Source organism: Seriola aureovittata, chromosome 3 (assembly GCF_021018895.1).
Source record: "Seriola aureovittata isolate HTS-2021-v1 ecotype China chromosome 3, ASM2101889v1, whole genome shotgun sequence".
Taxonomy (NCBI): Eukaryota; Metazoa; Chordata; class Actinopteri; order Carangiformes; family Carangidae; genus Seriola; species Seriola aureovittata.
The window spans coordinates 26,320,639-26,342,706 of record NC_079366.1 but is presented as its reverse complement, the minus strand read 5'-3'; the positions used below and the strand labels follow the sequence as shown (position 1 = coordinate 26,342,706).

The 22,068-nt window shown below is 39.7% G+C and overlaps 2 protein-coding genes across 4 annotated transcripts; both read right to left on the bottom strand.

The window, feature by feature from the left end:
- Window positions 1–629: 629 nt before the first annotated feature.
- gaa2 (alpha glucosidase 2) lies at window positions 630–13,861 on the bottom strand. Of its 2 annotated transcripts, none has more exons than XM_056372377.1 (21): window positions 13,709–13,861; window positions 12,516–12,639; window positions 10,892–11,449; window positions 9,862–10,007; window positions 9,594–9,759; window positions 9,185–9,281; window positions 8,554–8,673; window positions 7,806–7,924; window positions 7,593–7,724; window positions 7,353–7,463; window positions 6,853–6,966; window positions 6,655–6,739; window positions 6,436–6,553; window positions 6,166–6,299; window positions 5,182–5,333; window positions 4,877–5,025; window positions 4,605–4,746; window positions 4,389–4,487; window positions 3,577–3,741; window positions 2,669–2,815; window positions 630–2,374 (listed from the first exon to the last, which is right to left on the bottom strand). In XM_056372377.1, the coding sequence occupies exons 2-21, from the start codon at window positions 12,606–12,608 to the stop codon at window positions 2,312–2,314; spliced, it is 2,910 nt and encodes a 969-aa protein (XP_056228352.1). In that variant the 5' UTR covers window positions 12,609–12,639; window positions 13,709–13,861; the 3' UTR covers window positions 630–2,311. The 2 variants fall into 2 exon arrangements, with proteins under 2 accessions (XP_056228352.1, XP_056228353.1); XM_056372378.1 differs by having other exon boundaries at window positions 13,804–13,827.
- An 841-nt stretch (window positions 13,862–14,702) lies between these two features.
- Window positions 14,703–22,036, bottom strand: LOC130166153 (oocyte zinc finger protein XlCOF28-like). Of its 2 annotated transcripts, none has more exons than XM_056371531.1 (6): window positions 21,761–22,036; window positions 19,363–19,496; window positions 17,121–18,073; window positions 16,772–16,955; window positions 16,529–16,654; window positions 14,703–16,268 (listed from the first exon to the last, which is right to left on the bottom strand). In XM_056371531.1, the coding sequence occupies exons 2-6, from the start codon at window positions 19,478–19,480 to the stop codon at window positions 15,568–15,570; spliced, it is 2,082 nt and encodes a 693-aa protein (XP_056227506.1). In that variant the 5' UTR covers window positions 19,481–19,496; window positions 21,761–22,036; the 3' UTR covers window positions 14,703–15,567. The 2 variants fall into 2 exon arrangements, with proteins under 2 accessions (XP_056227506.1, XP_056227505.1); XM_056371530.1 differs by having other exon boundaries at window positions 16,529–16,657; window positions 21,761–22,032.
- Between the last annotated feature and the right edge of the window lie 32 nt (window positions 22,037–22,068).

The following is a 22,068-nucleotide window of genomic DNA, read 5'->3' as shown; positions in this document are numbered from 1 at the left end:
ATAATAAAACATAATTATTATATATATATATATATATATATATATATATATATATATATATATATATATATATATATGTATATGTATATGTCTGTTTGTATGCTTTAGTTTGAGCCAACTCACACCAGGAGTTCAACCTTTTTTATGACTCCGAGAGTAACTGTAGAAAAATAGATAAGATAAACGTTAACAGCAGATTGTGCCGTTTCTTAGTCCACAAAGGTTGTAATTCATTGTACAACACCTGGCAACTAAAGAGAAGACAACCATACTGAAACATTACATTAAAACTGTCCATAGATTAACCTCAAACTTGGTAACTCCAGCACTACAGACCTGTTGTTGATTAGAGCGATACTTTGATCAGACTTGGAGAGGAAGGAAACACCATTTGTTTTTCACATTTCTCCCCCAAATTTTCTACCATGGGGTTGAACCCAACATCATCTTCTGCCTTTCAGCAATTTAAACTGACAAATATGCAAAGTCTTGCATAAAATCCTTTGTTGCCATGAGGGGAATTACACACTCATCTGTTATGAGAAATGATACCAACAAGGATCACAGCATTGAGAAACTGTGTCCTCTAGTGGCGCATGCTCTTCAATACTACAGGTTCATGATCCAAATGCAGGCGAGATCAAAATAAAATTTATTCAAATATAATCTATTGATCACATCAGGGCTCAAAACATGACATTGTACAATTGTAACAAAAAAAATAACAAAAAAAACAAACACGAAAATTTCTTTACATTGAGTTTTAAGACATTAATTCACTAATCACCAAATTTCCTTTCATTGTCGTGTTGCTGCTGTAGAAGATTTCTACTGTCATTTTAAACGAGGTGTGCTGAGATAAAAAAAAGTGACACCCTTGTAGTTTTCACGTTGTTCATATAACTACATTTAAGCAATTACACAAAAGATAAAACACAATGCTTCATGATAAAACACTGCAAACTGTTAGTGTCACAATTTCAGTTACATCAACACAAATGACAGTAAAATATACGTCGTCTTTTCATGCGGAAAAAAAAATGTTTTGGGGTTTTGCTTAGTTTACTTCACAACACACATGCACTGACGATTCCTTGAACAAATGATTCTTCAAAGTTGCATAAGGTGCAGAGACCCATCAATTCTGATTTCCACAGCATTAAGGTCAAATTTAGGCAGAATGAAAGTGACTGAGCATAAAAACTTCACTCAACCAGCTCGTGAAACGCATCTGGCTTTAGCTTTTGGTTGCCGTCTGCCTTCAGAGGCATCACAGTTTGTCTACAGAAGACTTGTGGCTGCTTCATTATAACTTTACAGTTAAAGCCATCTCCAGGCAGAGCAGTACTACAATCTTGGAAAGGAACAAACCCAGAAACGCTCAAAAACGCACAAACAGGAATCATAAGGCACCTGTATCTACCTTTACAATGCTGCAACACTAATTAGTGCAAGAATGGGCTGTAAACAGCATTAAAGCACATACTGTTGATTACATCATGGACTACAGTCAGACTCCTGTCACATTCTCAGGAAGGTAATTATCCTCTCATTTATTGCACATCATCTTTCTGCTGATGAGATTTTTTTTTTTTATTCAAACGGAGCTAAAAATAAAGTTAAAATACTAAAGGCAAAGCTGAGCTTTTTGTTTCAGTCAGATGACACTTCAGCTAAAAATAATACATGTCCACACATATTTAAAGCAGTGTCTAAACTACTGTAGGTCAGTGGTTTCATGTCGTTGTTTCATAAGCTTTTGTCCATTTGAAGTGTGCAAAGCATCTTTGAGACAATGTTGCGCTATAAATAAGATTAACACAAACTTCACTCACTTCAGCGTTCTTACACTTTGTCTTATCCGTCCGACAAATGGGCAGCTTTGTTTTGGCTCTGTGCTCAAGCACATTAGACCTGAATTGAAGTACAACACTCGATACAGATGTGAACTATTTTAGAGAGAAATTTAAGAGCTGCAGAGAGTTTTGGTTTTTGATAACCTCCAGTGGTTTAACTTGTCAGCTTGCTGCAGTGATGTACAGGTGTACTCCAGGATCAGTGTGGCTTGTTGTCAGTACACTGTAACATCACTGTCTTGTTTGAGGTGCAACAGGAAACAGTCCGGTGTTAAGTTACTCTTTAAAGTTTAAAATCAGCACTTGAATCTCACAATTGTTATTCCCATCCAATGTTCTGGATTAAAGAGCCAAAACAATGAAAAACCATCACTGTCCTCACACTTAAATATGTGTCTGCTTGTGACTTCAACAGTCAACAACAAGTAAAACCAATCATGAAAACATCAGAGTCATTACATCCAGCTGATGGTGAAGTTCTGACTGAGGTTGAGACCGAGATCTGCAACTGTTAACACCTGCAGAGGGAGAACGGAGAACAAAGGTCATTCAGTCGGGTAAACTAAAGGCCTACTCTCTGAAAAACAGGACGACAACACGACTGCACGAGTCATATGCTTCACAAGAAATATCACAGGGGACATCTCTTTAATATCTTTAAGTTACACTGGGTCTTCTTTTAATTAATTAATCAAATGTGTTTTAAAAATCACCCTGCTAGAAGGGTTCAGCAAGTAACTACGTACACTGAAGTACAATTTTGTGGGTACTACTTGTATTTCACTTGAGTTTCACTTGACCTCTTGGCTCACCTGGTTGGCTCTGTAGGTGAACACTGCATCTTGGGAGTTCACAAACACTCTGCTCGGCTTCTCCTTCACACCGTAGAAGGAGGCCGACTCCACAGTGATGTATGTGGCCTCCACGTTGTTATGGAGCACCTGGGACGTCATCACGTTCTACAAAATAAGACGATGGATGTCAGAAATGAATAATATGTTAAAATAAACCTTAGAGCCCCGTCCTGTTTCACATTTCCAGGTTCATTTAATTACGTTTCTTATAAACATATAAATATACACTGCTTTAGATTATAATTTGTGGCTCCCTTTTCCACAAAAAAATTCAATTACCTGGTTAAAACTTTTTTAAATTACATTTACTCCATCGCTGTTATTAAATAGAGTCCAGACTTTGTGAATATGCAAATATTTTCAGGATTTTGGAAGACTTCTGCTACTTCACTGAAAAGTTCATTTTCAGTTTATGTGCATTGGAGTTTCAAATTTCCACGTCACACTTACTTACATACGTATTATATATGTACACAGGAATATGATTCCTGAGCAGAGCTCCCTTCAGCAGCTGAATGTGAAAACAGCTGTCAAGTGTCAAACTCATACATCATTCTGCCGAGTGAAGCTCAAACATACAGCTATAAAAATAAAAAACCTAGAGATATATTCGACCTCCGCCTGCTGTGTTTAAGTAACTCTCACTTTCTGACCTAACATTTTCTCTCTTCATCTCCACCCATCACCCACAGCTGAATCAGACATGTTCAGACACAGTTCATGCAGGTTGTCAAAAGGCATTCTGGGAAATGTGGGTAATCACAAATCTGACAAATCAGGCTGGAATGAGGCAATGAGAGATACCAAAGGTTGTTTTTTTTTTCTTCTTCTTTTCTTTTAAGGCAAAACTAAACAAGTGTGAGCACCTGAGCGACGCTGAAGATGATGTATGCGTAATGGTCGCTCTCGTAGGTGTCGATGCTCTCTCCGTCGTCCCAGAACAAGTCTCCACTGGCTGAACCATCGTCAGAGAGAGAAGAGACCAGGTGGAGCGGCTGACCGCTGCTCACCCACAGGGTCAGGTTGGGCGCCTGTACACACGAATTGAAAGAGAAAAACAAACCATAAATTATAAACTGCTCCCAGGTCAGATTCACAGAATCCCAACATCAGGTTTAAGAAATATTCTTGTATCTTTAGAAAAATCATGTACATTTGATGTGTGTGTGTGTGTGTGTGTGTTTTTAGGTTTTAGCCAGATCACTTAGAACAACTTAAAGGGTCAGTTCACCCACAATACAAATTATCCACTTATCTCTTATTAACCATGCAGACAAATTTGCTTGTGTGTGCATTAACTGTCATGTAAATAACATAAATATATGTTATAATATAAATAAATATAATACATATAACATACAACATTTTGCCAGCAACAAAGTCCTGGTAACTCTGGATAATATATATATTTATATATATATATATATATATATATATAAATAACCAAACCTAAACTGTCTTTATAGCTCGATACCACTCTGAGTAAGAGAGAAAGTCTTTGTGTATTTGTGCTGAACTGACCATTTCACCTGATATGCTGTTCATGTTCTGCTTTGATCACTGCACACGCGTCTCTCTATTGTCAAGTTTGGTAAACACATTTTAAATCATCCAAAAAAAAAAAAAAAAAAAAAAGAACTTGATAATGCAAAAGTGAAACAAAAATCCTTTTGTTTACCTGTGTTGGTGTAACAGATCCTTCACGCAAATGCAGGTTGATCTTATCTAGAGGTGCATGGAGTTGAAGCTCTTCACCCTTACTGCGCACAGAGTCACCCTGGGAGGAAGAGGGACACACATGAGCATATTACTTCACTCTTTACTACATTTCCTTCCACCCTCAAACAGCATAATGAGTCTGTGTGCCAGGCTGAACGCTGAGTATGGCTCTTACCGTGTAGTAGTCATACCACAGTCCCTCTGGGAAGTAACCGTCCACAGAATCCACTCCAGGATCTAACACTGGTGTCACCAACAAATTCTTCCCCCACAGGAACTGTTTGTCAATCCCGTAGGTTCTTACATCTTTTGGAAACCTGTTGAGAACATACAGGAATCTTACAGTTAGGCAAAGCTCAAAACGTCAAGTCAAAAATAAGTATTTAAATATATAAGTATTAAAAAAGAAAAAAAAAATACAAGGTTGTGTTTTAAAGCTCTACTCACTCGAACATCAGCGGTCGGGCAACAGTGTGTCCGTGCACATGTGCGTGATGAAAGAGAGTGTAGAGGACAGGGAAGAGAGAGTAACGCAGCAGCAGAGCCTGTTTCATGGCTGTACGAGCCAGAGGGCTGAAAGCTGTGGGATCCTGAGGCTGCAAACACGTTTCAAAGTCAGACAGTGTCAGAAAAAAGTCACATTTCTAGGATAAACTACAGCACTCCAAATATGTCTTAAATTGGTATTACACAGCAGTATTTTTCCCATGGAGCTCTAAGATGAGGTCGGAGCAGTGATGTTAAAGTATTACCTTCATGTCGATGGCGTTGTGGTTGCGTGTAAAGGGATAAAAAGCTCCGACCTGCGTCCAGCGGACACACAGTTCCTCCTGCGGCTCCTCACTGAAACCGCAGATGTCTGCTCCCACCAGCGGGATGCCCAGAAGGTTAAAGGTCAACATACCTGAAGGACAGAAGGAGAGAGGTGGAAAATCTGAGATATAAAACCGACGTCAAACTATTCAATTGATAATTTCAGACACAATTTTCTTAAAAATCTAACGTTTAAGTGCCACATGGAGCCATAATACAGAGTTTAAGCATCACACAACCTTCAAATTAGCAAATTAGCCATTTACAACAACATAAATGCGTCATAAATGTACTAAAAACTGCTGACAAATTTGCATTTGCTGAACAATCTGGCAAAAATATGGCATATCACTTAAAGCCGCATTCATTTACTTTGACCACTTGGAGGCAGAAGAGGACCACAACAAACTGTCAGACAAACTGCACTGACATGTTACCAATTTAGAGCTTAAGTTGTTAAGGCTAACATGTTAGCAACATTAGCATTCACTTGGTTTTTGTCATCCACCACGCAGCTCTAAGTCTGTTTCACAGCTCCTGAGGAAAATATCTAGCTAACTTCAACTTTCTTCTGGTGAAAATACTTCGTCACCTGTTTTACTTTACAAATAGTGACTTCACTGTTAATATAAAAATGATAAATGGAGCTTCAGGAAAAAGAAAAAACATGCATGGATTGTTGATTTAGATTACATCTGTTTTAAATGTCTGGATAAACACCAGAAAAGAAAAATTATTATAACAGAAAGCAGAAATTATAATAATATTTGTGTGAGCAAGTTAGATATGGTTTTTGTGCACACCACCAAACTTCTGTTTTGTTCAGATATTGATAAGAAGTTGACAAAGTTTAATCTTGAAACGCAGCAGACAATAATATACTCACAGGAAAATGTGTAATTGAAGTGTCTGTGTGATCTAACCTGCTATAGAGGTGTAAAGGTCTTTCCATTGGCTCCTGTTGTCTCCCAGCCAGTGACCAGAGTACATGCCCTGACTGGGGAAGGTGGAGCGAGAGATCACAAAAGGTCTCTTTGCCACGATCCGCATCAGAGCGCTGGACAAGGGGACGGAGAGGAAGAAGATTTAGAGGACAAGAACAAGATTTAAGGAAGCAGAGGTGTGTGTGTGTGTGTGTGTGTGTGTGTGTGTGTGTGTGTGTGTGTGTGTGTGTGTACTTCAGTTGTCCTGACCTGGCAGAGGCTTTAGCTTCCATGAGTCCGTACAGGCTGTGCATATTATAGTGTATGGACTGCTTCTGCTGTGCAGTGGCACACACTGTTTTGGCTCTCAGCAAACCTCCTAGTATACCTGCAGGGTAAAAGACACAATTACAATTTTTGACAATCATATATGTGCATCTTTCTGTTATGTTTGTTGTGTGAGTTGTGCTTGAGATCTGTGTCTCCCACCAGGTGTATAAGGAGGATTTTCAAGACTGTTTGATGGACAGCCGTTAGTGGATCCATCCAGGAAATTAGATGGTTCATTCATGTCCTAATAATGATGAGACAAAGGTCATGGAGAGGAAACGCTGAGAACCACTACAGTAATGCCATTTAAGTCAGGGTCAACGGTTTCTTTTTTTTTCCCCCACTGCACATACTTACAATCCATAATCCATCAAATGGCACTTTGTCATGGAACCTCTTCAGGTTGTCGTACCACCACTCATGTGTTGCGTCATCAGAGAAATCAGGATAAGCCGTCAGGCCAGGCCACACCTGGAGTAAAGGATCGGGAATGAAAGACGACGGAGAGAGTAGAAACCAAACACACAGAACAGATTTGAAGGAGTATGGAGACAATGTCTGGGCATGTTTTCTATCACATCACATCAGTGATGGGTTTGTAAACAGTAGCAGTAATACTTCTCACCTATATGGCAACATGACACAGTGTAGGACTTGACACTACCATTTAATCTATGTTTCTGTCCCTTGCTCCTGATATCTAAATACTGTGAATACATTGTGAATGATGGGTTTTGTATGTCATCTTTTAAACCGTCTTATGTCTTTTAAACAGTATTTTGCAAAATGTAATTAAAATATTAAATAAGAAGAAGAATTTGTGATCAGCCAATGTAGTGTGATGATTCATGTCTCACCTTCCCAATGAGTGTTTTTCCTTCAGCATCCTTAATAAAAACGTCTTTCTTCAGTCCTTCATCGAACGGCCTGTATGATCCCTCTGGCTGAGTACTGCTGATACCCGGGTCCTGCAGGTTGAGAAACAACAGTCACACACACAAATATATATACACACACACACACACACACACACACACACACACACACACACACAGGCCACATCAGACAAAAAACACAAAGTACAAACTCCTGTGTACCAGGATCATGACATAGCGCTGGTCATGAGCGTGCAGGTCCTTGACCAGATCAGGCAGCGTCCCGAACTTTGTCGTGTCAAAAGTGAAGTCCATAAATTGGTCCATGTAGTCGATGTCATTCCACTGGACATCCTGCAAAAAGAATGACACAATAAATAATCAAATAATAGACAAACGTACAAACAATCAAACAATCTGCCGTGCTCACTTTACCTGAGGTATCCCATAATTCCTCATGTTCTTGACAATTTCCCAGGTAGAATCACTGGTGTTGTAACCCCAGCGACAGAGATGGTATCCTAAAGCCCAGTAGATGGGCATCGCAGGGTATCCTACCACAAGATGGAGTGATGAGGAGAGAAAGGAGTGTGAGTGAATACATTTTTCTTATCATCAACAAATCCCAAACAAAGATTAAAACAAACTGGATCCAACACAAACATCACAACAAAGTTTTTACACTTGGCTGAGGTGGAAAAGTTGGTTTATCGATAAAAGCAAAATGCAACAAAGTGTAATGAAAACAGACTTAGTGAATTAATCACGACTCCTATAGATGTAAATATTCAAAAACAACTCAATATATAGTTTAATTTCAAAATAAGCTAAATAATTTCCTCTTCAAGCAGCTGGGCTCCATGCTGTAGTGTTATCAAATGTGACTCAAACAAGAGGAAATAATCATTCGTGGGGACTATTTTTAGCTGCTGATTAATACACATTTGACGTTTTGGGGGAATTTTGCAGCAGCAGGACTGTGTCTGTTGGTTCGCATGAAAATAAACTAATGTGGATGATCTCTCAGTCTCTTTCGATCTCGAACTCGATCTCAAGTTACAAGTGCAGTGTAATTCTACAATGACTTTATAATGTATGAGACAGGTATATGATGTGTAAGAAAATACATCAGACTCATATATTTTACACGTCGACATGCCCATAATCCCGGTCTCCTACTAACCTATGACGTCCACATACTGCTCAATAACTGAACCAGGATCAGGACCAAGGAAAACGTAAAAGTCAAGGATTCCACCAATAGTACGCCAGGTGAGGGCCGGGGCCGGCTGGAGGACCACATCTGACCAAACACATGAAACATCGATTATTTATAGGAAAATCATACTGAGCAAGATCAGACCAGGGATACAGGGAATATATGGTACATCATGAGTAAGTAAATGTACACTCATACAGATATGTTAAAATAAGCAGCTGAGTATCTCATGAACGAACATTTGTGGAGGAACACGTGGAATCAGAACAAGATCTGCATTAAAACATTAAAGCTGATTTTCATCATTCTCTAGATGATGACATGATGACCTTTCAGTTAGCAGCGTTCAGAATTATTATTAGGAAATACAACATGGCACTGGAAAGTTCATATTTATTGCTATAGACACTGAAATCACACTGAACAAGGTCATCACGGGAAAGTCTGTTAGGGACTTCTGCTTTTATATAACTGCTGACCGTTGTCAGCTGTTGTCACAAGAAAGAGTTGTGAAATCTACCAACTGTGAGCATCAGAAAGCACCAGTGGGTATTATTGCATGACTAGGAAGAATGAGGGCGCCGAGCGGACTGACCCATTGCGTTGCTGTTCAGCAGGAAGAAGCCGTGTGCGTTCCCTCCTTCCTCCATTGCCAGGTAAAATGGATGAGCTCCGTACAGGTTTGTCTGTTCCTACAGTTCAGAGAGAAACAAGAATATTACTGTGGTGGCTATTTCTCCAAAATCATAATCAAACTTGAATCAAACAATCACTGATGCCCCGGAATAAATAAATAAAGTCCTTTGTCCAAACTGAGGAAACTGTTTTCCTGAGGTTTATACGTCCATTTCTAGCGAGCAAACAATGAAATCATGGCTCCTGCCACCTCTCTTCCTCTGGTAGAAAAACCACAGACCCACCCAGGTGGAATCAGATGTCTCTTTGTCTAAAATGTCATATCTACTGCATAAACAGAGCAGTGACAAAAACAGGAGCGTCCATACCATAGGAGGCACATCTCTGGCCCACATGGTGAGTGTGTTCCAGTGGACATCATGCAGAAAGGTGGAGCGATGTTCCCCCAGGCCATAGATGAACTGACTGGACAGGGAGGTGGAGAACTGGAGGAACTGATCCGCATAGAAGAGAGGAGCCTCTGTGGTGTTCAGACTAACAAGGAACCATTGAAGACGGACATAGTATTAATACCCCAACATGGTCATTTTCTCAACTGACATCTGTGTAAGTGTTGCCAGCTCATGTCAGACTTACAGCACAGCTCCTGTAGAGCTTCTCTTCACGATGAGACCAAATGGCTCTTTTGAAAGCTCTACTATGTACTCTGGACTTTCTGCCTTCTTGGTGGCGGTGGGGACAGAGATTGGGACTTCAAACCTTGAGTTAGAAGGGTCCGTAATCTAAAATGAGATACATTAGACAAACAAACAGTTTGTATTTGAGTAACATACCAAAGAATCTACGGCATTATGGAACAAAAACTTAACCAAAGTTTATGACAATCCCTTTGAACCTGCTTGGTTTAATTAAAATATTGGCACAGACCTTGTTGACCTATTAAGACTGCTTTGAATGTGAACTGTGTTGTTTGCTAACATGTATAATTGGGGGTTAATGAGATTGCTCACAAGGTTTGTTAATTTCCTAAACGTCTGTGACATGTATGGTTTAGGTCTGGAGGCCTGAGGTTTTTGGTGGCATTGGTAAGTCAGTTCACCATATTATAACTTTATGAATTTATCATGGGAATTTTTTCAGGAAACACATCCAGCAGACAAAGAGCAACATCACCATTTCTTTGAAGTTGCGTTTCTGGACACCTGATGAAAGTATTTTCAATATTCACTCAGTCTTTCAGCTCTGTTTCGATCTCCTGTGAAATATAACTGAAACCTTCTGCTCCAGCTAAAAGTCTTAAAACACAGCACACAGCTGAGGGGAACAGCAGAGTCAGGGGTTCTTTACTGAGAGTGACGCCCTTTGCATTATACATATTCCTTTTATTCACAGTTAATATAAGAATATTGATTTAGTGCAGCTTGAACTTTAAAATGTACCAGGAACCCAGGAAGCACTTTTTCATGCAAGGAAAGCTGTTATCCAAAATTACATCAAAGCATTTTAGTGTAAAAATGTGGCTGTGAAATCATAAACAAAACGTTCCTTAAATACCTGCTGCATCATTTATGATGCTTCAAGTCCTCTGCATAGATAAAAAGAGTAAAGTTCTTCTACACAAACGGAAACTGCATGCTGTATGACTAATGTAGGATCCTCCACTCACCCTGACACGTAGCCGTGTGTCTGTCTCATGACGTATCTCCACCTCTAGAGTGAGGATGTCTGCTGGGTAATGGGTCTTCACCTCTCTCACGAGCGTACCTTTTTGTCCCAGGGATGTGTCGTTTATTGACACGAGCGAGTAGGAAGGGAAATCCGGAGGATAGAAACACCAGGGGATACCATTTCTCCCTGATGGGCGGGCGGCAGGGGAGGGGGAAGCAGGGATAAAGCAACAGTTCCTGGCCTCACATAAGTCTTTGGTCACAACCACTCCTCTTTCAGGGTAGCAATCAAACCTCCACGCCTCTGGAATTAAACTGCAAGCCTGACGACGTGAGGCAGACACAGTGTCGTTTACTTCTGTTTGCGGCGTTTGTGCCGTGGCCGGTGGCGGGGGTCTATGTGGCTGTTGGTTGGACGAACCGTGCAGCCAGAACATGGTGCCCAGTAGCCAGCCTCCACAGAGGAGCAGCAACAGGCAGCCAATAACCAGGAGGCCTGTGGTGACGGAGCATGACGGCATCCGTGGAAGCAAGGAGGCCTCCTCTGGCTCCTGCAACTTTAAACACAGCAAGGAAATCAAATAAGCAACACACCAAAGTAGTCGCTGTGCTTTCTAATTAGTTAATTAGGTTTTTATCTATCCATCTCACATGGGATTACAAGACATAGCTACATCAAGAAATAATAACGGCCATCTTCCAGTAACACGTACACAAACCAAAAAATACACACTACCAAATAACATACACTCAATGGCTACTTAATTAGGTGCTTAATTAAAATATAACGCAATCCAATTAAAAAGTTCCACTATAAAGTCTACCTTTATCAAGATAATAATTGATTTTTGACTGACATTGTCAGAAAGAGATTAATTTAATTATATGTCAATAAATGAGGTCTCTGTTAAACTGGACTAAATTAGATTTTAGGGGTGTATGTAATAAAGTGACCTCAGCACTGTACTTACATTTAAGTGAAAATGTTCATATAAACTGAGTGCCTGGTCATCAAAGAAATAAAAATAAAATCTTAAAAAACTCTAAATTTTACACTAATAAAGACTCTTGTAAATGTCTTGTATGTAACAACTCAGAACAGAACAGAATCAAACTCATCTTCTTCTTCCAAACTGTCAAACAATCCAGTGTCAATAGTGAGTGGAACAAGACCAAACCCTCAGCTGGGAACATAAAGATCTTTGCCTCTTGAATAAGTTAAAAATAAATTTTAAATAAAAAAAAAGGACCATAGCCATGGTTACGTTTATCTTATTCAACTATCAAAGCTACAATGAGGGAAAGGTTGTTATTATCAAGAGTGTCCCAGATTGGCAGCACTGACAGAGAGTTACAGACTAACAACATAAAAAACAGGTAGCACAAAACGTTCAGACTTACAATCTAATATCAGCAATTAATCAGCTGTATAAAACCATAACTACAATAAAACAAACAATAAAATAATGAAACTAACACAATCTAGATTGTGAAATATCCCAAAACATTGGCAGATAGAGGAAAGAGCATAAAGTTTCTACAGCAATGATTTGAATTCACACAGAGAGATCAATCCTTTGCAGTTTTAAGACAGACTATAGAAGGTTCAAGGCACGAACTCACTGAAACTTCTTGTTGGACCGTTCGAGGCTCCTCCGACAACACAGCATTGGAAAACTGAACATCTTCAGGGTTCAGGCGCTTGTATGAAACCATCCTGACAGTGTGTGCTTGTCAAAGTAAGAGACTGAACACATGTAAGAGAGAGAGAAACAGAGACAGTGGGACAAAGGTCAGTACAGTGACAAATGTAAGTTCCGGCTGTTCGGAGTTGATGGGAGAAGTGTCTGCACAAGACAAGGTGTAGTGATCAGTTTCTCTGATCTGATAGTTGATTTAATTGGTGAAACATAACAGAAAGCAGAGGATCTGAGTCAAGAGCAGTGATGGAAGAAGTATTCAGATCCTTTAGTTAAGTTAAAGCAGAAATACTCCATTGCAAGTTACAATCCTGCATTCAAAATGTTACTGAAGTAACAATACAAAAGTATAATCAGAAAAATGTACTAAAAGTATCGAAAGTAAAAGAAGTCATTATGTGAAAATATTTATTTTATAGACCTTTATTATTAATGATGCATTGTATTATACATTATTATAATAATACATTACATTCCACCACTAGTTAACACACACAACACGAAACAATTAAGGGCACATTATGGGGACGAAAGACATAGAAACACATAGAACACATAGAAAAAAAGATAGATGTGCAATTGCACAGCTATTTGTCAATTAAATATCTTAAATAACAGCTGAATATTGAGATCATGCTGCAGTAAGTTTAGGTCTTATTTAGATCTTATTAATTACGGTGAAATTAACGTGATCTTGACTGGGTGACGGTATATTTCAAACACAACTCTCTAGCTACATGTCAGGTTTTTACCATCTTAGGTTGAGGTGTTATGAACGCTGACATGAAGTTTCTGCACATTTTGGCCACAGGACATGATGTTGTGGCTAACTTCAGCTAGCCCCTGCGTAGAAAATCATGTAAATGTCAAAGTTCACCTAGGAAACATTGGACGGCTTAGTTACTGGAGTTAATCAACAGACTGGATGACTACACCTGGGGAATGTTGGTCATGAGAAAACAAAGACTAGTCGGCCGGGACCGACGGAGTAGCTTTCTGTACGTTACTGTTGCAAAATAACGTTTATTAGCGTTAGCTACAGTTAGCAGCACCGTTAATGTGAGCTAATGTTAGCCACCCATAGCTGACACGGGCGTTTACATCAACATTACTCACCTGTATGAGCTTTGAACTTTACACGCACAAAAATATAGTAATTAATAATTTTAAATGAATGCTACGTTGGCGAAGTAATTCGTAACGTTGATAACCTTAACTGTCTGGACGGTGTGGGTCTGTTTATCTCCATGTCACGTTCGAAGAGCCTCGTAATTTCTAAAACTTCCGTTTGAAGATGTCAGATTCACGATCTGTAAACTAAACTCAAGATGTCATTGTCGAGATCTTATGTGATAATGTCAACGACGGTAAAGTATATAAGAATGATTAATTCATGGTTGGTTACATTTTTTTGACTAAAAAAGTGAGGAGTATGTTTTTTTGTAATGGTGCTGCCTTCAGGACCAGCTCTGGGTTTTTTTTAAAACCTGTGAATTACACAGCCAACCTGGACCTGTCTGCTGCGCCAATGCAGGGTCAACGAGAGGTGCAGGATTTAACAATAAAGGTGTTCTTAATAAGATAATGCTTACCATCTGTAAATGTGCTTTGAATTATAATAGTTTTTGTCTGAGAACATATAGTTGTCGATTTTGAAATGTTTCTCACCTGACCGACTTTAATCCTACTTTAAAACACATTAAAGATACCCTGTGGTTCAAGAATTTAAATAGATGTTTCTTCAATATTGGTTTAAAGTGCTTGTATAAAATAAAAAATATACAGTATATTAATATATTCCTGGCACATGCTGTTTTATGTATGGTATATGACACACATCTACCTTTGCTTTTAACTACAATATACATTGGTTTTCCTTTTCCACATACCAAGAATCATTTGTTTGTTCCAAAATATAAAATATGTATATGTATATTTTTATATATTTTATATGTATATATATATATATGTTTTTGTTTAAGAGTCAACCATTGATGCCTCTTAATAGTGTAAACCACAAAAATATTTTTTAATTATTTAAATATGACTTTTTGCACATTGTATTTGTACCTCTCGTACATTAACTCCAGCAGATATAACTCCTCAGGCAAACTTTAGTACTTTTACTTTTATTGTTCAGTATAACATGTCCCATACAATTAGACAGAGGCAGCACTAGGCAAAATTTACCATCTACATGGCTTCAAATGTTTGCCTTTTGTATCGTAGCCTTTAATTCACAATGGTTTCTTGGCCTTAAAGAGCTGTTTAAACCAGGTGAACCTGAATCATGATTTGGTTTTTGAATAACTACTGTACAAAACAGAGATAAAAATTTATCACCACTAAGGCAAAATGGTTTTGGCAAACACCTGATGTAACCTCATGTTCCCATGGTTTTGTTACTGGGTACATTTCCCAAAGAATGAATTCCAGTTTCACCTGATTCCTGGACTGCTCATTGACCACCGTAACATCTGATACAAAAACATAATTACTCTTCAATCCAATTTCCACATACACAATTAGTTGGAATGGAAAATACTGCATGGACACAGTGAAATCACAAACCTTAAATGACTCATTTGCACTACCTTAAATACTATGATTTTCCAATGAAACTAACATAGTGATAAACGAGCAAATATGACCTCTAAAATTTATCGTCTCAACAGTTTCCAAGATTTTACAAAAGTTGCGTTTGTAGCAAATATTTGTTTTGTCATTTTGTTTGAAACTGTGTTGAAAGTCACTGAACATCAACTGGTTTGTGTGATTGTGTGTTAATTTGCACCTTTCCGGGAGATAAATATTTTAGTTTTAATACTTTTTGGGTGAACCACCACATAAAGGTTTAATAACGATCTATTCACAGAGGTAGTCACTTACGTCTCTTTCAGTTCACGTTCTACTGCCTAAAATCTTGTACTGTTATAGCACTACTGGCACATACCTGTGTGGTTTATATAAATACATTATAAGATGTTTTTGTCTGTTATACACATATTAATTGGAGAGTTATCGTCACTCTGTGAGAATTCATCATTCTTCACATTGAAGGCAGACTCCTCCTCAGTCTGTATCAGCTCATGTTTTCGTTTGTGGAGCCTCAGGCTTTGCGAGCGGCTGAATCCTCTCCCGCAGATGTCGCAGCCATACGGCCTCTCTCCTGTGTGAAGCCTGAAATGGTTCTTGAGGCTTGAAGCTCGTGTGAAACTCTTTTCACACTCTGGACAGTCAAACTTCTCCCCAAAGTGAATTTTCTCATGTTCCCTCAAGCGTCCGGACTGGTTGAAGCTCCTGTCACACACGGAGCAGTGGTAGGGCCTCTCTCCTGTGTGAGTGAGCCGGTGTCTGTTCATGGCCCCCGAGTGGGCAAAGCTCTTCCCGCAGTCCGGGCAGGAGAACGGTTTCTCTCCTGTGTGGACTTTCTGGTGACCTTTGAGTTGACCTTTCTGGGTGAACTGCTTCCCACACAGACTGCATTGATAAGGTTTCTCTCCCGAGTGAATTCGCATGTGGATTTGCAGCGCAGACATCTTGTGACAGTCTCTTCCACAGAGCCCACAGCAGTAAGAGCTCTTTGTGAGATTGTTGTTTAACTCTTCCTGCACTGGCGATAATGGAGGACTGTCTTTTTCACTGTCAGCAACACAATCAGGATCCTCTACAGTCACTGGAAACAAAAATGGGGAGGGTTGAAACATGCTATTTAGCAACACTGAACAAAATAAACAACTAATATGAACATTTTCACTTAACTTAACTGTTCACAGCAACATTGTTTATTTTACACAGCTGTTCAAAATTCCTCTTTATGGGTACAATTCAGTATTCTTTCAGAAGCATGGGCCTCAATTATCAGGACTTTGTGGGATTATCATTATCTTTAATGTGTTGAGTGACATCTGCACTGCTGTCAACTGATTTACTTACTGTTGACAGGTTCCTCTTCTTCCTCCTTCACTGTAATCCTAATTTCTGTGTTGCTTTCCTGCTGCAGCTCTTCACTTTCCTCTGACATGGTGCAATCCTCACCCCTGGACGCCTGGTCAAGAGCTTCTTCTAGTGGGGAAAACCACTCGTCACAGTTAAATCATCATCAAAGGACACACACACACACATATATATATATTTATATAAAAGAAGGAAATTTGGAATCTTATTATGGTTATGTACCACACAAAGGTTCCTCTTCTTCCTCCTCTTTCACTATTACATTCATTTGTGGACTGGAGGTGGTGTCCTCCTGCCGGTCTTCTGACTGTCTCTGGTTATTTTCACACTGAGCTGCTTTGTCACAGTTAAGACCCTCTGAAGAACGGGGCTCGACCGAACTGGGAAAACTCTGTCTGCCAGACACCTATAAAAAAAAAAGTTTCATCAGAGCAAATGGAGGCAACAACTGTTGTGAGGTTTGAAGAACTACATGTATAAATGCAGAAGAAAATAAAATTATTAATCTCAATGAAACTTCCACGAAAAGCAACACAGATTCCACTTTGAGATTGCTGTGTATTGTCACTACCTCAGAGCTGATGTTGTTGGTCAGGTCTTGTTGGGATGATTCACCATCTGGAGCTTGAACTGGGCCTGAGATGAGACCTGTAACTGATCCATTTTTGTTCTGCGTACACGACCGTTTGTGGTTTCTGAGAGTTCCTGCCAGTGAGAAGTGCCTCCCACAGTCCGCGCAGGTGTACGGCTTTTCCCCAGTGTGAATCCTTGTGTGTCTCCGAAGCTCTCCGGGAGCTACGAAAGACTTATCACACTGCGTGCAGCTGTACGGTTTTTCCCCCGTGTGAGTTCGCATGTGCGTCGTAAGCGTCCACTGCTGTGCAAATGTCTTCCCACAGTCAGAGCAGTGGTAGGGGGTAATGCCGGTATGGAGACGCTCGTGTCTCACTAGAGTACCCGACAAGGCAAACCGTTTGTCACAGAAAGAGCACTGGTAGGGCCTCTCTCCAGTGTGAGTCCTCTGATGATCTCTCAGTTCGGCTGCCGAGTTACAGCTCTTTTCACAGTCCGAACACGGAAACTTCTTCCTCGTAAAGCCGGCAACAACCTCCGAGTGCATGGCCTCTAAGTGTGTTTTCAGGTGCCAGTGACGTGAAAAGCTCTTCAGGCAGATGGAGCAGTGGTACGGCCTCTCGCCGGTGTGTGTCCGCCGGTGAAGCCTGAGCTCCCCCTGACTGGCAAATCGTTTCTCACAGAAAGTGCATGGGAAAGGCTTCTCCCCAGTGTGGACCCTTTCATGGATCATGAGAAGCCCCTTCTCTGGAAATCTCTTCTCACACATGGAGCAGGGGAAAGGCCTCTCTCCTGAGTGAGTGCGTAGGTGGCGCTGGAGCTTAGAGGCGTAAGGGAAGTCTTTGCCACACACTGAGCAGCTGTGAAGAGACGGTGGCTTTTCATTCTCAGTCTGGTCAAACGTCTTTGAGGGAGGCTCTGCTATTCCGATACCGTGGACGGCGCTCTCTCCTGTGTGAACACAAAGACAAAGACAACATTTTATTGATGAAAACGAAGAGAAGAAACCTTTTTAAAACAAATTCCTTACCACAGCCGTGTAACAGAGTCACATATGAGTCAGTGCAAAAATGCTTTTCTGCCATAACACAATCAAAGTTCTCATGGATATACAAATATACAGGTACACAGATTTTAAATTGGAAAAAAGAAAAAGAGCACTCATATTGAGACATGGTATTGGCCAATACGATATTTAGGTAACTGAGCTTGTATCAAGAGAGAAAAAAAGTAGGACCGCTGTTATCTCTAGTCTTAATAATTAATTCAATATGTGGTGAGACATGGTGCATTCAAGTACTGCCACACACTCACAGTGTAATCTGATACAGGATTGTCAGCTGGCTTAGCTGGGAATGCCTGGAGATGGTTCTGGATGTTTATTGCTGACTCTGTAGTTTCATATGATTAATACTACACTAAACAGGCAGCACACAGTAGATTGTCTTGTTTACAGCATGTGAACTTTGTGTTTAAAGCACACTTGCCTTTAGTCTACCATCACTTACTATGAAGAATAGCTCCTGAAAATATTCAATCATGGGTGTCAAATGTTTGGCAAGTAGTAGTGCATCTTGTAACTGCACATATTGGTTCATCCATGACTTACATAACAGCCAAGGGACAAGTGACATTAATAAGGAGCCTTAATAACAAGCCCACAGGACCTGGGTCTCCACACCAGTCAATCAGTCTGAACTGAAACATCGTCACGTATCTACGAGCAAGTCCAGTCGCCCTCAATTCAACCATTCTTAGATCTCTTTCTCAAATTAAATCGAAGGCAACTGGACTTGTATTTGTCTGTGGAAGACGTTTCGCCTCTTATCCAAGCGGCTTCATCAGTTCTTATGTATTGGTCTCTCTAGTCCGCACTAGTCTGACCAAGAAAGTGGAGTAGGACCCAGGTATTTAACCTCTTGTGGGTGGGTCCACCAAAGTACCTGTGAAAGTACTGGTAGCATTCTTAGATCTGTATTTTATTGTAGCGTATCATAGAAGGTTATATTGAAAGGTATTTCTTATACTGTATGTTGTTCATGTCATTTCCATACACAGAAATGCGACCACAAACTACAAAAACATACAAAGTCTACAACTCAAAAATATGAATTTGCACTATGTTAGAATTCATTACACGACTGTTGTATTGGACTCCATTACAATGAACAGGGGACTCTATTTTCCCTTTCGCTCAGTGAATTGTACACTTGTGCTGTTGCAATTTTTTATTTACTCACCGAGATCCGAGAAATCAACTTCCTCCCCATCAGAGTTGATCAGACCTCCTATTTCTTGCTGCTCTTCCTCAGCGAGGAGCACAGCTGGTCCAAAGTCGTCTGGGTTTTCAGACCCCATCTCTCAAATATACAACCTTGTAGAGGTAAACAACCATGAGTCAGTAAACAGACATTCAATAAGAAATTCATAGCAAGTGACTGAATATATATGAGAACACATGGCCAAAAGCTTCCCAGCTGTGGCAGACGAGTGGGCATCCACTGCTGTTGTGGACTTGGACCATTAGTACATTATAGTGCTAACACTAATCTCACATTGGCCGGTTGTCCTGTTTTGCATTTATGAAGTTACGGCTGAACACTTCTTCGAAATATTATTATCAGAAACACAATATGACCAAGTTTAATATCCAAATTGCAGGAGCTGCAATTTTTTTTGATGAAGGTAAAATGTGTCACAACATGCCACTATAAATAAAGCATTGTGGTGCTACAGATTTGCCCCAGCTTACAAATCATATTATGCAGATGTAAGGGGACATGCTTGTTTGGTACAGACCCCTGCAAAAATCATATCATCTTTTTTTTTTTTTTTTTTTTGGTGAATATGACATTTTATAATTCCCACTAAAATCTTGACTCATACCACAAAGGCAATCTCTGCCAAAATAATCCCAATATGATTTTTTTGCATATCGTTTAGCCCTATGCAGCAAGAAATAATAACTGTTTTAGTACTACACTACTAGGATGTACAAAATTCATTTAACTGCTTTTACCAGTACTACAATTTTGTGCTAAAAGGTCTGTGGTCTGAACAACAGTGGTCTGGCTCGTAGATTTACAAAGATTTTAATCAAACCAAATGATTCAATCAGGATGTTCACACTCGTTTCAGTTTTAATATTCTTATATTGTTTCATAGCTCCTGAGAGGATTGTCAGAAAGGCTCATTAAAAACAGCAAAGAAGGGACATTAATTAAAAGACTTTAATATAATGGAACCAATCACACTTCCACAAGAACTAAGTAAGTCAGGAGACAACTGTTATTTGCAATATTTACAAACATACAGTGTGTTATATGATAAGTATGTCAATCATAGTCCTTTTATAGATGGACTGTTATATACAGACTTTGTATTTTAATAAACTATTTCAAATAAATCAAGCATTAAACAAACCTGCCTTGATCTGACAGAGAGAGACAACAATTTCACTCTCCTTTATTTGTCCGTATCTCCCAGATATCATTTTTAAGGTTCTAGTAATTAGGATTAGAATCTAATCAGAATTATTTTGGTCATAAAACTAGCAATTTCAATCCATCATTTTGGGCTTTGGTAAATTATAGTAGTATTATCACTATCAATCAAGAAAATAAACCTCAGATTAAGCCATAATGATAATTGTTATTTGCAGCTGTAGTGTGATTTATCTCGTGTGTTTGGGACCAGTCAGGAAAATAATCCCAAGGATTCATTCAGCGATTGAGGCTGTCTTTTTTTAATTATTATTTCATTCTTGCTCATATTTTCAGCCTCCAGCTGCAAATCTCTATAGAGGGGGGGGGGGTTATTCTTGTCACTTGTCCCCTTGTGCAGAATAGGGGGGTGGGGGGGTCAGCTACACAACAGTGCTTCCACCCTGGAGCACATCCATTGTCCTGCTCAAGGACACTTCAGCAGGGCGGATGCTTTGTTGTGACAGGGGCTTGAACCTGGCTGGGCCTTTAAAGCTGAAGGATAGTCCACCTTAAAAGGGAGTTGTCTTTCCAATTTAGACACACAACTAACAACTACTCAAGGGCAGCATTTATTATTATGAAATTATGTTGCGGTGTGTACTGTCAAAATAATTTCATGTGCTTTCAGGTGGTTTAAATGTGAGTGAAACCCCTTTGCCGTCCATCTGCACTGAGCAGTCCTGCTAGCTCAATAGCGTTAGCTAAGAGGACTAATTTTTGCTCCATGCATTTAAGTCTAATTATTTGTAATTTAAGTTTGTCAGCAGCCTAACTAGCTAACCTGTTGGTAACCATGGTGTATTAATAAAAGCACTTGCATCAGGAGCACACGCAGTCCGCAGCAGACATCAGTATATGACCTCTGAATGAGTCTCAGGCGTGCTGTGACCAGTGCTCTGGTCAACGGCCACCTCAGTGAAAGTGTTATTAGCCAGCTAGCCACAGACATGGCGTTCACCAGCTCTGATTATCTTAGCAATTAGCTAGCGATCAACTCCCCTAAGCTACCGCAACAAATATAGAACAACAGCACCGATACAATCACCCTCGAGTCCGACGTGAAATGAATAATTCTGCTTCAAATTTCACCTTCGCTCGTACAACACTCGCTAACTTAGCTAGCTAACAACAGACAATAGACATTTTGACCAACCTCAGCATAGATTTTTCCCTCAGGTAATAAGAAGTCGCTCGATAGAAGTTTATTGAAAAGACTTGGCAGTGTTTCTACTTCTCTCTCATTTTCAGTCTCAACGTGCTCAGCCAGCGTATCTAATTAATGTCAACCAATTTATGAGTTAAGTTAAATGATCGTTTGGATCTGATGATAACCTTTCTAGCTTTAGCTGCTAGCAACTTACAGTAACATCGGAACTTCCGGTTGGCTTTTAAACCACAATAAAAGCCCCGCTAATATAAAGTCTAGCAATGAAGTTTTATTTTCTACAGGGCACAGACATC